Source organism: Marmota flaviventris, chromosome 5 (genome assembly GCF_047511675.1).
Source record: "Marmota flaviventris isolate mMarFla1 chromosome 5, mMarFla1.hap1, whole genome shotgun sequence".
NCBI classification, from domain to species: domain Eukaryota; kingdom Metazoa; phylum Chordata; class Mammalia; order Rodentia; family Sciuridae; genus Marmota; species Marmota flaviventris.
In genome coordinates this window covers 158,263,962-158,280,453 of record NC_092502.1, presented here as the reverse complement: position 1 = coordinate 158,280,453, position 16,492 = coordinate 158,263,962, and the positions used below count along the sequence as shown (strand labels likewise).

The window sequence follows — 16,492 nt, the reverse complement described above, 5'->3', positions numbered from 1 at the left end:
GAGCATATTAACTAAAGGACTCGTTTCATCTAGAGACACTATAATACTTAACTCTGACCTCCATTAATTATGAAAGACACAGGTGTTTTAAAATGGCAACCGTTCAGAATAACTCAATTGGTCTCTGATGAATACGACTGTAAAAATCAAAGAAAAATTCCAGGTCCTTATTTAACATGTAAGTAAAACTCTTGCTTATAAATGAGCAGCAGACAGAATAATTAAGGAAAGGAGACTTACTTTGTGAAATAAATATAGAAAAGCAAGTAACTCTATAAAAAACATTTTAACAATGGTGTAGAAAATTGTATTGCCATTTAGTAAAAAGTTTGAACCAAGGTTGATGGTGAAACAATTTGAAAGTAAAACACATGTCCTTGTAAACCATCACCCTTTGGATGAGTCTGAGGAGTGACATCAATTGAGAACTTAGTCTCTCTGTGCCTGCATCAATGTCACCTCTTTCCATCTTCCCTGTGAGTTTCCGCCCAACAGCTGTCAATATCATCAGCACAGAGTCTGAAACAGTGACATCCACAGGGTGCCCCCAAGTTTTCAGTTACCTTAGTAGACTTGAACATTAAGAAAGACTTGTGTCATTTTGCACAAGCTAAGGAGAAACAGAAACTATAGCTTTTAAGACCCAAAATGTTCTCATAAAATTATTTTAATTATCTAAGTGTAATATTTTTATATTAATAGCTTTAAGAAATATGAGGATGTAATTTGATCATGTGGGCTGTTGATGCAGATTGCCAGTCTGTCTATAATTGCTATTTCTACCAATTTTCATTATGCTGGTTTATTATGAGAAAAGGCTAAACATCTTTCGGTCATCATATACTTTTTCATATGTTTTTAAAAAGTTAAATTTTAATATTACAAAGATGCTCCAAACATCACAGCATTATATTTTAAGTAGAAAACATTTAGATCAGAGTTTTTAAAAATTCTTTCCTTTATTTGCTGATATATTTTTAAATGCAATAACAATTGTATAATTTGGTCATAATTTTATCAGAGTTTTTTCAACTTTCCTCAGAAAGTAATAAATCTATGTCCTTGGGGCTAAGAATACTTTAAAATAACTGATTTTATGTTTCCTGTCCTTTATGTGTCTAGTATTTACTCTTCCCAGAACTGTCTTAATGCATTTCATTCTTCTCCCAAACCTAAAAGGGTATTTCAAACCCTTTAAAATCTTGATTACTAGAAATAAGTTTCAAAGAACACATCAAACTTACATCAAACTGTATTAATAGTGCTTAATTAAATGCCAAGATGTTAAAGTCTCAGAAATAAATGGACAGCCTCTTATTCAGCAAGAAGATTGAAGTAACGAAGATAGATTTTTAATAGCATGCAATAATTAAACCAATGCTGTTAGCAAATCTCAGATATTTAAAAAAAAAACTTTCCCCATAAGTATATTTAGGGCAAAAGTTATTAACAATATTGTTAATAATCACACTGTCACTTAACTTTATGGTGCTTTAAATAGTACTTGCAAATCTCTAAGTGCTTTCTGGATTATGGGTGATGATTTATTGCAAAACTGAACCCTGCTTTTGTGGGTCCACTGGGCATTTAATTTGATCTTTTCCATTTTTCATTTCCTTATCTTATAACAGAGATAAGTTTTCATTTGAAAAAAAAAATACCCACTGAATATTTGTATGAGTCTTTAACCTGTGATTCCCTAGGAAGAGCCACCCTTCTTAATACCTCTATGTTCAATTGTTTTCAGGGCTACTGTCAAAGGCCTTAAAATGTAGGGGTTTTCCTCAAACATCTTTAAGTAAGCAGAGAATTACAGTTAGGGCCGTCCTGACCAGTCTTATCCCAAACCTCACTGAAGTCACCTTTCACCCTTGCCCAAGTCACACCATTTTGTCAAGCCATCCACCACGGTCATACCCAGCTCTGAAACACATCTCAAACCTGGCTTCTCACCTCCATGTCCCCTAAAGTGGGCTCGATTTTAGTTCTTCCCCGTCTCACCTTCACCCCAATCCCTAACTGTCCTCGTATTTCCCGATTCTCCAAGCTCCAGCACATTCTGCACACCTCCAGGTGGAAGACCCTTGCCAATGCCAGTCTGAGTGTGCACACACAGGGCCCAGGCCTCTCCTGGCTCCTCCACACCTGTAACAGACGTTCTCCAACCTGCCGCGCAGCAGAGGACGGCAGCCTGCTAAACCAGAGTCTGGCGATTCTTGCAGAGAGTCTGACTACGATGGCCTGAGGAGAGGCTCTGCTCTTGGGGAAAACTCCCAGGCGGCTCTCACGGCCACCTGGACTGGAATCCAGGTTGAGAAGTCCAAGTCCTACACATGCTGCCCCCACCTAAGACACAGGGCCTCGTCTGCAATCACTGCATTCCCCTCTGCATCGCCACAGCTCACTGTGCTGAGCCCCTTCAGCTCCTCAGGAACCCAGACTTTCCCTGTGACATCTCTCTCTTGCTACCAGGTACTTGAGGCATCTCCAAAGCCGGAGGGGAGAACACCTTGTCAACGCAGCCTCCCAGGGCCACAGACCGCCAACTCTTCACTGTTGGTTTAGAGCCCTTTACTCAGGTCCTGTGAGGAACTTAGCTGCAATGGTCCCTGTCACACTCACTGGGCCAGGAGACAACAGACTTTGCTGGGCAGCAGGTATTTCCTTTGATGTCTATGCCCCACCTGCTCAATACTCCATTTGCAGCTTAAAAGCAGCCATAGACGATGGGCAAGTGGATGGATGTGACTGTGACCCAACAGAACTGCCTTCACAGAACCAGGAGCCAATTCTGAGGTCACACTTGCAAGGCCTTGCAACAGGCTACCAAGTGTTCCTTGGGCAGAGAACATGTCTCCTCTTTGTTCACCCAACACCTGAGATGCCCCCCCATATAAAGTAGATCAAATGCATATTTAATGAAGAGAGCCTTAAAAAAAATAAGTGCATGAACTAACAAGTCCTGAAGGGCCTCTGCTGGAACCAACTGGAAGGAATTCTCAGCCCTCAGGGTCTTCAGTGCACACCAAGTACAGAGGCGGAGGCCTCCTCGCACCTTGTGGGCTCATTCAGGGACTTTGGGAAACAGGGACTTTATTTACTTAGTTCTAACTAAGTAATAACTGTTCTTCTGGGCTTACCTTCTCCCAGCTCAAGCAGGGTAAAAAAAAGTACAGAAATTATTTTTACACAATAATAGAAAGAAGACGATGGTTAGAAGTATTTTCCAAAAGAGATTCTGAAGACACCGATGTGTTGAAAGCATATTCCGCCAGGTCACGTTGATCCACACAGCTGGGAGCTGCAGGCAGGGGAATCTGAATTTTGAAGGAATGCCCCGTTGATCCTCGGTGCAAATAAGGATGTCTTGTAAATATTGGGAAAGGCTAGCAAAGCCGAAAGACAAAAAGGGTACTCAAAAATAGTGTGTGTGTGTGTGTGTGTGTGTGTCCACAGATCAGGTTAATTAGTCAAATAGTCTAAATAGAATAAAGGGAGAGATGGTAAGAGGAGGAAGATAAGCAAAGAAAATTTTTTTAGCTTTTACTTATTTGTTCTTTTTAGATATATGAGACAGTAGAGTGGATTTTGACATTATAAATACATGGAGCATATTTTATTCAATTTAGGATCCCATTCATGTGGTTGTACATGTTGTGGAGTTTCACTGCTTGTATATTCATATATGAACATAGAAAAGTCAAATTTAATTCATTCCACTGTCTTTCCTATTCCCATCCCCCCACCCTTCCCTTCATTTCCCTTTGTCTAATCCACTGCACTTCTATTTGTCCCCTCCCTCCTCTTATTGTGTGTTAGCATCAACAAATCAGAAAGAACATGTGAGCTTTGTTTCTTTGGAGGGACTGGCTTATTTCACTCAGCATGATAGTCTCAAGATCCATCCATTTACCAGCAAAGGTCATAAACTCATTCTTCTTTATGGCTGATAATACTCCATTGTGCATACACACCACATTTCTTAATCCATTTATCTGTTGAAGAGCATCTAGGTTGGTTCCATAACTAAGCTGTTGTGAATTAAACTACTATAAAATTGGATGTGGCTGCATCACTGTAGTATGTTGATTTTAAGTCCTTTGGGAATATGCCTAGGAATAGGACAACTGGTTAAATGGTGTTTACATTCTAAGTTTTCTGAGGAATCTCCATACTGCTTTCCGGAGGGTTTGCACCAATTTGCAGTCCCACCAGCAATGCATGAGTGAACTTCCCCTCCACATCCTCCCAACATTTAGTTACTTGTATTTTTGATAATTGCCATTCTGACTGGAGTGAGATGGAATCTCAGTGTAGTTCTAATCTGCATTTTTCTAATTGATGGTGAATAGATTTTCATTTATTTGTTGACCAATCATATTTCTTCTTCTGTGAAGTGCCTCTTCAGTTCCTTTGCCCATTTATTTATTATTTTGCTGTGTGTGTGTGTGTGTGTGTGTGTGTTTGTTTGGGGTTTTTTGTTGTTGTTGTTGTCAAGTTTTTTGAGGTCTTTGTATATCCTCGACATTAATGCTCTGTGTTTCAGGTACAAAGGTTTTGTCCCATTCTGCAGGCTCTCGCTTCACACTTTTGATTGTTTCCTTTGCTGTGAAGAAGCTCTTGGGTTTGATACTGTCCCATTCATTGATTTTTGATTTCACTTCTTGCACCTTAGGAGTCTTGTTGAGGAAGTCAGCTCCTAAGCCAACGTGATGGAGGGTTGGGACGATATTTTCTTGTAGTAAGCACAGGGTCTCTGGTCTAATGCCTAGGTCCTTGATCCACTTGGAGTTAAGTTTTGTGCATGGTAAGAAGTAGGGGTCAATTTCATTCTGCTGCATATGGTTCCAGTTTTCCCAGCACCATTTGTTGAAGAGGCTGTCTTTCCTCCAATGTATGGTTATGGCACCTTTATCTAGGATGAGGTCACTGTATTCATATGGATTTGTCTCTGTGTCTTCTATTCTGTTCCATTGGCTCCCATGTCTGTTTTGGTGCCAATACCATGTTGTTTTTGTTACTCTAGCTCTTAAATATAATTTAAGATTTGTCATTGTGGTACCTCCTGCTTCACTTTTCTCACATAGAATTGCTCTGGCTATTTTGGACCTCTTGTTTTTCCAAATGAATTTCAACACTGCTTTTTCCATTTCTATGAAAAACACATGGGGACTTTAATAGGAATTGCATTTGGGGTAGTATGGCCATTTGACAACCTTGACTCTTACTATCCAAGATCTTTCCATCTTCCAAGATCTTAGCAAAGAGAATCATAAGAGAAAACACACCTATGACCTAATGCCAGCCCTGAGAAGGAAATGGGTAGGAAAGAGAATATATTCAAACCCAAAATTGTAGGTCTGAAGAAATTTAAGGTGAGGTGGGGTGAAAAAGAGAATCAGGAAGGAGCAGCACGTCCCCTTCCCCTCACAACTGCTCTCCCTGAGCCCTGATTAAGGTTCACAGAGATCGGCCCCATCATTACCTGGGGTCTCCTTCACGATGGCTTCCATTGCTTTGGGTTCACTTCCAATTGCTGATTTCCTCCCGCTCAGCCCACGCTACCTTCGTTGCGTGAACTTGACCTAACGCGTCCTTCAGAGAAAAGGACCCGAAGGGGGCTGCTGGCGGCAGAGCCCCTGACTTCATGCCGTTCTCCAGCTCTTCCTTTAACTACATATTCTTTCCAACAGTTACTTCTACCAAAAAACTCTGATGTGAAGCTAGGAATTACAGCGACCAAAAGGAGTAAGAAAGTGTTGCCTGATTTTAGAAAAACAGAGTTGTATATGAAGTTAAAATTTAGTCCCCACAGCAAAGACATTTTGAAAGAAAGAACTTGCTTAATTAAATGGAAGGCTGGCCATTAATTCAGTATGATCTTAAGAGGCACAGGCTTTGTCAGAGCAACAGATGGGAGGCCCCTGGGTTGCAGAGGAGGCAGTGCCCTGGGTTTCTAGCAAGCAGACTGACACCCCGCTCAGTGAGACTGTGAAGGGAAGCTGTAACTCAACCCATCAGGGACCACCAACTACCTCTAGCTAACCTCGGACTAGGAGCCTTCTACTTTAACTAACAGAAGGCATCTACTTCATCCTGCTTCCCGGAAGAAGGATTCCATCCTCCCCCAACCCCTCCAGCCCTGGAAGAGCTGACCTGCTTGTGGTCTTGTGGTCAATGCCTGATTCATGAATCATGGAAAGCTCAAATAAACTCCTTAAAATTTTAATGTGCTTGAGTTTATCTTTCAGCAGTTCTGAACACGTAAAGCCAATTCAGCACCCGCATAGCAAAAGCATGTTAATCTTTCCTTTTTTATCCTTAGTTTTGCAGAGTCAAAACATGAGCAAAACAAATGATTCAGAATGTATACCAAAATGTCGCAACCAGTTTGCTGTGATTGGAAAGATGAAGCTCTGGCTTGGAAGCCCTCAGATTTTAATTCTTTCTTTTTCTTTCATTGCAATAAGCACGCTGACCAGGAATCTCTACTATATGTTGTACAGGTGTATAATAGAAATATCTTCTGTTCTGGTATCCAGAAGTGGCCTCTTGACTGGAACAGTGAATTCAGGGATTCTGTGAAGCTGGGGATGTAGCTGGTCCTCTACCTGCTCAGGTGTCAGGAGGACTCATGCATTCCCGTAAGTTTTCCCTTGGTATCTTTATAATATTACCATTTCATGATATGGCTTTGATAGATGTAAAATCAGACAGTCCCAAGGATAAAGTCCTTAGATATCACATTAGTTACAGTCAGTACCAGACCCAAGCGCTGAGCCTGCGGGTCTCAGTCCCACCAGCTTCCTCATGGCAGATGGTTGGGCTATGTGGACTCCTCAGGCTTGTGAGAACTAACAGGAGGACCCTCTACTAAAACACCACATGTTGCAATGGGGCCTTACACCGAAGCTGGTAGGAAAAGAGTAAGAGCATCAGAAACAAAGTTACCCGCAGAAAATAACGAATAGTGCAAGAAACCAATACGACCGAAAAAAATGGTCATTTTCAAAATGGAGATTGACATTAAGAAGTGTTTTTTCAAGCCTCACCTTGAAGAAAAGTATCTGAATGAGCACAAGTGGGCGTCAGCACCTTCCCCACGGCTCAGAGGCAAAGATCCGTGCCGTGGCTGTTTTCCATCACACTGTGTGGCTTTTTGTGGTGTATATCAGAGTGACTTGGAATGGAGTCACTTGTCACCCTTAGGATGAACCTGAAATGCTACAGATCAACTCACTTGGGAATAAAAATGTTATCACCCTCTCTGACATCTGTTGCTACAATTCTATCTACAGCAAAATGTAGACTCTTACCCAATTGGTGGAGCGTTAGTACTGTCAGTACTTTCATAATTATCAAAACTAAAATTCTAAGCTATAACACATTCTTTCTCTTTGAATTTTTTTTTCATTATACCATGGAAACTGATTTCAGGAGGTTTTGTGATGAAAAAGTAGACAGGAAAATTATCCCAGGAATAGAAACAAATAGAAATCAAATAATAGGGGGAAAAAACTGGACACACTAACTATATTTAACTATGATTATTTCTGAAACTCTTTTCCTTATGCTATATTGTATTTTCCACATTTTCTAAAAGAAAGATGCCTGTTTAATCATTGAAAATACACAGAATATTAATTTCAAAGAGGCTGGATTAAAACAGAATATGAAGGTCAATGCATTTACCCTGATATGAAAGTGAGCATGCACCCTGGAAATGGCAAATTCACGAGTCCTTCCAGAAACTGCATGAATTCCAATTCAAGTAACTTCTGGTGCTACATAACCACAGATCTCTTTAAGAGAAGTTTTTCTTTTGCAGCACAATGAACTCCCTTTATAAAAGAGTGCAAAGAATCTTTGGCTGAATTCAATTTCAGGGACATAAAGTATCAGTGGTATAAAGTGAAACCATCCAATAAACGGTTTCTCAATACCTGGTGGTAACTATGGGGGAAAAAAAGGATCATTCTACTTTTCTGCAGTTCATATTTTTAAGCCATTGCTGATTTCTGAAATACACACCTGTTATCTAAACTTCTTTTGCTAGGTCAAACCTTCCCAAACAGGAATCTGAGGGCTGGGTTATTTTTAAAGTTTTATAACTGGTTCATACTCCCTCTCAAACTTTCTGAACCTAATCCCACCAAATTTCCTCGGTGACATTTCTATTCTCTTCCTTCAGCCGTCTCTGCCTGAAATGTAACCGTATGTGCACACTAATGCACACAAGCTCCCCGGGGCTCTCCAGGTCCTGCTGCCTTCCCGGGGCCTGCTGACGTGGTGATCATTTGTCACGGATTATTTCACTTAATCCTCACAACAGCTGAAAGGGGTGGAAATTATCATATCAAGTTTAAAGATGGGAAAATTGTGCTCTGGATCTGGCTCAGGATGGCTCTGTGAGGCAAGCAGGGTCCCTCCTTTCTTTCTGTCATCTGCCAAGTAGTCACAATGCAACACACACTATTTGCCAGACACGTGGGTTATTCGTAGGATTAAAATCGCTTATTCCTCATCTGAAGTTCAGTTCAGCTGGGCATCCTGCATTCTGAATGGGTGGTTTCTGGCAACCCCACGTGTTCCTGGCCACTACACCATACTGCATGCTAGGGTGACTCGGGGGTTGGTACAATTCCTCCCAACACGGATGAGCTGGCACCATGGTGATATGAGATGGCAGTCCCCAGAGGTACTTGGATGGAGACCTCCAGGGACAAGTCTCCCTTGGGAACAATTCCCAGTTGCTGCTGTAGCCAAGGCAGGCACATAAGACAGTCCTTCACAATCCCCAAATTTATTCAGTGGCTTCCTATATCCCTTGAGAGAATCTTTGTCACTGATTAAAAGCCAACCACTGGCAGAGTATGGAGTGCTGATCTGTTCACAAGGGGACCTCCAGAGACCATGGACAGTGTTTTGAGTCACACTAATGAAAAAGCCTTTCCAAAGTTCTTTACAAATGAATGAGGGATGCAAGACTCAGCACTGCTAGTTGGGCTCACATTTGTTCCTGCTTCCTGAGTAGAGGGCCTCTTACCCTTGACTTGGGGCCAGAGCTTATTTTCCTTAAAGGCAGGCTTTGGGGTACAGAGCCTGAAACTCCCTCATGACCATACCCCAATGTAGGCATTTGGAATAAATAGACCACACTCTCAGCCCTCTTGCTCCTGTGTTCCCTAGATGAGAAAAGAGCACATAAAAGTCAAATCCTAGAAATAAATATGTTGAACCAACAGAGATCTTTGCGTTTCCACAAGGAGGAAGAAACAAAGAATTGGCACATCCCTTTCTGTCCAGGTAGGAGGTGACAGCTGTCAGGATATGATGCGATGCCCTGAAAGAAGTACAGTGACAAAGTGGATGCCTGGTGTGTCAACGGGGCCATCCTGTGCAGGATGTGGCAGCTCAGGATCAGTGCAGGGTCTTGAGCCGGGTCCTCACTATGAGGAGGAATTTCCAAAGCAGAAAATTTGGGGTGGGAGTGGGTGGGTACCTAGTATTCCAAAAATATAAAACAAGGTCACCAAATTTCAAAATCAAGAAAGACCATGTTCTATAGCCATGGGAAACCTAAATCATTCCACATGCCTGGACTACATGAGAATGACGAGATGAGACTTTAAGGGACATGGGACCACAGGGTGGACTACCCACAGAGCTTCTGCAGGCAGGCATTTAGAAAACATGCTATGTTGTAGCATGCAGAAAGAAGAGAGCTTCTCGAGACTGAGAGACCCATTTATAACCCTTGCAATACAGAGCCCAGACTGTGGTTTGGTGAAGTCAGCTTTGAAAATCCTGGCAGAGTAAACCAAGCAATCCTGTCCAGGTTCATGGTCTCCCCACAACCATCCAAAGAGATGAGGACCACTGTCCAGTGCATGAAGTAAGCCAACCTGTGTCTATTTAGTGAAAGTTGGGGACTATAAGATCTGAGAGCAAACGCAATGATTCAGAAATTTCTCAGCATTTATCACAAATACCCTGAGGGTACGCTGGATTTAGTTTTACTCAGGTCAGTGTGGGAGCTGTTCGACCTCTGTAGCTATAAAACGTATACTGCATAATCTAAAAACTTGGCTGAAAAGATACATCCATTCCAGTGCCGTACAGACTTCCTTAGATGTCAGTAGAATCCAAATCTGCACATTGCCTTCTCAAGTTTAATGTTCATTTTCCTAAGAGATAGACGTAACCTGTTGTAGGTATATCATCCTCAAATTATACTGACATAGATAACTGGATGTGGGGTCCATGCACATCTTCTAAGGAGGTGATAGCAAATATGAGGGAAAGAGCTTAAAATCTGTTGATGTGTCAGTGGCCTCACCCTCCAGCTGTATGCAGGTGTTGACCTGGATAGAGGAGCACACACTTCCTTAAGGGGCAATGACAGTGACAATTTCCTTGAATTCTTAATGTACTGATAAAGGTCTGATCAAGGTCATCAAGAAAGGTCATGAGGGACCTCGTGGCATGCTCATAGGCATTTTGACCTCTGAAATTCTGCAGAAGAATGTAGTGATGAATTAAGAACATGGTTTCTGCAGCCAAACCGCCTGGGTGTAAAACGGGGCTCCATCTTTTATCAGGCACATGCAAAATTACAACATCTTTCTCTGCTCTCTGCCTCAGTTTCCTCATCTCTACAGTAGGGAGGTTGACACCACCCCCTCTCAGGTTAGGTGGGAGGAACAGAGGAGTTAATCTGGGGAAACCAGGTCTGAGACACACAGGGAGGGTCCAATCAACACGTGAGATGAGGAGCACACCCCTGCTCACACTAGCAGGGCAGTCCATGACACTCACCCTGCGCAGCAGCGTTGTGAGATGAAATCACCTTAAACAGCGCTCTTCAGTTTCAGCAAAGAGACTCACATATAACTCACACAGATGCAAAGTGAAGTCCATAGATTAACTTTGGTGGCAAAACATAACATCTCTCACCTTGCTCCTACAACAAGTTCTTTCTGTCCTGGGTCAAATGTTAACTGCGAGAAATCCACAGCATTCTTCGCTCTGAACTCCCGTAACCAGGGGCCAATTTCTAAATAGGAAAAAAATAAATAAATAAAAAGATAAAAATGAATGATTCTTCCTCTGGGGACCACAGAGAGGGCACAGCAGAAGCAAGCATTACATTCCAGGGAGGACTGGGGAGTCTCATGTGATGTGATCATTTAGGGGCCACTGGAGGTTTCCCCAGGATGTCACATGACCCACACTGGGAATGTGTAAAACACAGAGGGTGAACACCCAGGAAAGAGGAAAGCAAGACATCCAGGCATGGTAGTGATTTACAGGCCAGATGTGCGTTTTCTGGGCCTGGTAGAAAATAACCCAGCATTCATAGGATTCAGCAGAGGGATGCAGACTGCAAACAAGACCATTTCCTGTGCCACTTCCCTGGAAAGGGCTGAAGACTTTGCAAAATCACAAAAGCCCCCCTTCAGAGCAAGGACAAAGCACAGGGGCACCATTTGCCTTCTTTCAAATTAGGCCTTCCATTTCCCTGTCCCTGGGGTTTCTATTTTGGCCCCACAATTAGACTTGTTAAACACATTCAGTCCTTTCTACATGAGAAGTCCACAGTTACTTCTAGACCTCATTTGCATTTTTTCTAAGGGAAATCAGGAAATAGCCACTCCACAGAGACAGGTTTTTTACAAGCACTGTTAACTCCTATTAGAAAGCATCCAGCCCAGAGTCTGATTATTATAAAATGACTTGAAGAGGAATAGAATGCTGCTTCATGTGTCATTTCTGCAACTTTCAGGAACTCATTTTTGGCACTGAAAAAATATGCGGTGAGTTGCTTGCGGTGAGTTGCTGGTCAGTTTGGGATGCCTTCTCCTTATCCTGTCAACCAACCATGCTACGCGATGGTCTTATTTTCTTTTTCTTCTCATATGCAGTACTTGGATGATATCACCCTGACTAAACAGGCATGTGACAGCTGTCAAATCAATAAAGTTATTTGCTTGAGGGAAGTGATTAATCTCCTTCAACAAACACTGAAACTAAAAACAAATCTGATATGGAAATATGCCCATGTCCTATAATATCCTATAGAAATGTCCTTGTGGATGAGAATGAGATGGATCATTTTTGAGGAAAGGCTCTGTATAATAAATGTGTCTTTCGTCTCTACTATTAGTTATTGGGGGAAAAAGTGGTATACACCGGAAGTTCTTTTCTGATTACAGAAAACCAGGGCTGTGCTAGAGAGAAAAAAAGAGACCTGCGATTGGCATTTGAAATTTTAATGTGTATGACATCTTGATATTTTTTAGTATTTTATATAAATTTCTTCATTTTTATAGGCAACTCAATGAAATCAAAACACTTAGAGTGAAGTATTACAAGGCACTGGAGCAATACAAAGTTATCAACAAATAATCCTTCCAAGAACTTATAATTCAATTAGAGAAAAAGAACTAAGATCTTCCTCAACCATGTTTATGTAAATGCAATGTACTCATATTTTAGTACATGCATTTTTTATTAAAAACACCCAAGGAAACTGTATAAAACGTACATGAATTATTCAAAATATAGAAAGGTGAGATGGTCGAAAGCTTAGGTAAAAGGAAAGATTTGATTAGAGACTTAGGATAAATGCCCTAATAGGCAATGGGAAGAGCAGCATGGTAGCCGTGGTGCCTTCTCTGGCCCTACCTGGAATTGCTCCACCAATTGCTCCATCCCTGAGAAAGAGGGAGCCTTAGGCTCGCAGGTCTGTGTGGTTCACTGTGATGCCTGCAGCACTAAGAACAGAACCTCGGATTTGAGGGGGAATCATAAATGGGTCGAACAAATGGGTCAAACGCAAGAGTAGGAATGAGTATGTGAATTAAAGAGTGGAAGAATTAAAAAGGAAATGAAAGAGGGAAGGAAGAGAGCAGAGAAAAGAAAATAGTAGCTCATGAAACTGCTAGGAAAGGGGACTGAAAAGAAAATTGAAATATAAACTACAGAAAAATACATTTACAGGTTTAAAAGTTTGGACTTGATCTCATATGTGATAATAGCAAAGCACTGAAATTTTTCAAGTAAGCATTATATATAAATCCTAGGAATATGAATGGGTCACTGATAAACAGGGTGGTTTGGGAAAAGTAGTAAATGAAGACAAGAATATTAGATTAAAAAATGAAAAAACCCATACAATTTAGGCAGTGGCTAAGAAAATGGAAAAGGAAGATGTTCTGGGAAGGTCTGATTAGCCAGATCACTGATTATAGGTCAACTCAAGGAGAATAAGTTAAAGAAAACAAAAATGCTTTGAAGATTACATAAAGAAGACAGGAATGACTAAGACACAGATGTCACGAGATAAGGCTGGTTCTAGCGAGAAACTGGATGCAAGTATAATTATGAGAGTATGACAAAAAAATTTCCAATGGGAACAAGTTGGTCCCAGAGCCATTATTGAACATCACGAAGACCTAGAAGAGTCCATAAAAATGTTCAAGGTCAAGAGCTTCATCATTCAAATGGGAAACCCATGGCTAAGGAGCATGTGGGTATAAAAAACCATACAAGTTAGGCAGTGGGAAAATGAGCCTCATAAAAAGATAAAAGACTACGAAATATCACAAAACAGCATGTTTCCCATGCACACATCTGTCCTTTTAGTTACAAGAATTTAAAAAGTGACCAATAGGAACCAGGATGAAGAGAGAGCATTCAGGTTTTTGTTCCTATCATGAACATTCAGAAATAGCCTCAAGTCATGAAAGGAATCATGTCTAGAGGGGAAAAATGAGTTAAAGCACACCATTCTATCAATATTGTTTGATTTTACATACTTAAAATTCTAATGCGTTTTCCCAATAAAAACGTTGTATTTTTACAGTCAATACTCAACAAAGGTAGGTAATCTATAGAACATCTTTTTTACTTTCTATTATATTCCTCTGGAAGGACAACCTATCTCAGTTTTGCAGAGAGCACATGGCCTTCGGTCATGGACACCTTGAGAGCCCTGGCAGAGCTTCAGCCCCAAACCACCTCTGACAATGTGCCTGCAGGATGCCTTTTCCTCTCAACGTCCCTGGAAGTTAGTCACATCTTGCTGTGCTCTCCTTGGACTCCAGGCCTCCAACTTCACATCAGTCCCACCTCTTCTCTCCTTTCAATCCCTTTCCTAAATTCCCAATTTTTCTAACATTTCCATGTTACATTTCCCCTCTGCTTATCAGTATATGCATATCTCCCCCATTTAAAAAAAACTTTCAAAATACATTTTAGTACATGCATTTTTTTCTATTAAAAACACCCAAGCAAACTGTATAAAAAATTATTTAAGTACTGTATATATAAAAATAAAGATAATGAGCTCAGTTTTACATGTAACTTTGGCCAAATTCCTAAGGAATATATCATCCTAACTAGACACCAGTTATTTAACGTATCAAGATAAAAGGTCCCAAGTCACTCTGAGGTTCTGATTATCTTGATATCCTTGAAAGTGTGTGTGCACATATATACACATACACATGTGCACCTCTCTCTTTCTCTCGATTTCATATAGGATGGGGCTCACCCCCAAAAAAGATTTGTTGAATAAGCTAAACATTAGAAAATTCACCGGTACAACTCCTCATCAGATGTCAATAATAGCAATAAGAAGTTATTGCTAAGGAATCAGAAAGTGAACAGTTATAAAAACAGAAGAACTAAATGAGTTAAGGTCAAGTAAGGCAAGAGAAGAGAGAATCAAAACACTGGGCAGTTGTTGATATTAAGCATACTGGTTGCCAAAGAGAGACTGGGGGAGGGGGAGGGGGAGAGGCCCACAACTCATGGTAAACTGGGGCGATACAGGTTTTAAAAGAACTAATACGCTCATTGCCCCTTCCTCCTGCCCCGTCTTCTCGCTCTTCTGATACTGCTGAGATAATCATATGATGAAATAGAACTTAAATACAGCAGTCAATATGACCCTTGCTTGGAAATTCCTGCAAATTCCTTTGGATACTTTGTAGATAATTTGTAATATTGATATTAACCATTCCACATGATTCAATTTTTACAAAAACATGATTATTGAAATATAGTCTCTGTGATTCTGGTAATGATTTTTCTACCAAAAAATTAGGTGCTTTGATTCATATTCGTCTTCTCTTACTACAACATAAGCTACTACATGATCGTTTTGTCAATATTTTATCAAATGTGTAATGATTTGATTTTTAAAAGAACCCAGTCTTACATTTTTCAAGAAAAATTATTTTATCAACATGACTCAGTATTAATAAAGTTACTCTAAAATTATTGGCAAATATAAACTATCGTCCAAGTAGACAGATGCTGGTTAGTTTCCCCCTCCCACACTCCCCCAAAGGGAGGGGGGGGGGGAGAGAGAGAAGAAAAATGGCAGTAAAAACATTAAAAAACATTAAAAAAAAAAAAAAAAAAGCAAACAAAGTCAGCACTCTAAAAGATAGCCAAGGTAATGAGGTTTGCAAGCCAAGGAACCCTTTGGAAGGAAACCTCTTAAAAAAGGATCACAAAGAGACTCCGCTTCTGAAGAGCAGTGCTCACCCCACCCACGAGGCCCTCCCAACACTGGTGGAGGGTGCTCCTCATGCTGAGGCCTGCAGCTCCACTGCAGCCAGCTTGACTTGTGGGTAAACAGGAGTGGGAAACCTCCCAGGTGGAACACAGGGGTGGCCCCAGGGAGCCCATTCCATTGCTTGCTCCTTCTCATGTCAGTTGATTAAGAAGCTGAGAAAGCAGCATTTCAAAGCCTTTCTGGGGACTTGAAATCCACTTTGGGAACTGAGTCCCAGGGTGAACTGGGTGAGGCCAGAAGACAGCAGGTAAAGATTGCTGAGAAGCCATGGAAGCCGAGACAGTAACAGACACCAAGAGGACAAGACACAGAGGTGCAAACACAGCCTCTCCTAATTCTCATTGTTACATAATTACCTTCATCTGCACATAATACTAAGGTATAAAAATATTATAGTTAATAATACGACTATCAGTAAAGCAGCTCAAGTAGCTATATTTAAATCATGTATGACTTTTGCTAATTGTTATCTCATGTATTTTGTTCATATTAATTTCTGCATTTCTCACACTTGCCCTGTGATGAGTAAGGAAACTGAGGCAGAAAACAAGAAGGTGTTGCAAAGATCAGTAGCTAGTACAATAAAAACTCAAACTGCTTAGTTTTTCTTTTCCTTTTTTTTTTTGAACAATTATGCTATATTATTAGAAATCTAGTTTTCTGCTTTATTTTATTTTATTTCATTTTGGCACTGGAGATGGACCCAGGGGTACTCAACCACTGAGCCACATCTCCAGCCTTTTTTTTTTTTTTTTTTTTTTTGTCAGAGTCTTGCAAGTTGCTGAGGGTCATTCTAAGTTACCCAGACTGGCCTCCAACTTGTGATCCTCCTGCCTCAGTCTCCCAAGCTGCTGGGTTTACTCGTGTGCACCACCAGGCCTGGTTAAAATCGAGTTTCCTATG

General features: G+C 40.9%; 1 protein-coding gene across 2 annotated transcripts in view; it reads right to left on the bottom strand.

The window, feature by feature from the left end:
* Positions 1–16,492, bottom strand: part of Sema5a (semaphorin 5A) — a 450,631-nt gene that overhangs the window by 233,738 nt on the left and 200,401 nt on the right. For both annotated transcript variants that reach the window (XM_071612704.1, XM_027943895.3), the window contains exon 4: positions 10,957–11,056. In XM_071612704.1, the coding sequence (XP_071468805.1) occupies positions 10,957–11,056 (100 nt within the window). The remainder of the gene's footprint in view (positions 1–10,956; positions 11,057–16,492) is intronic.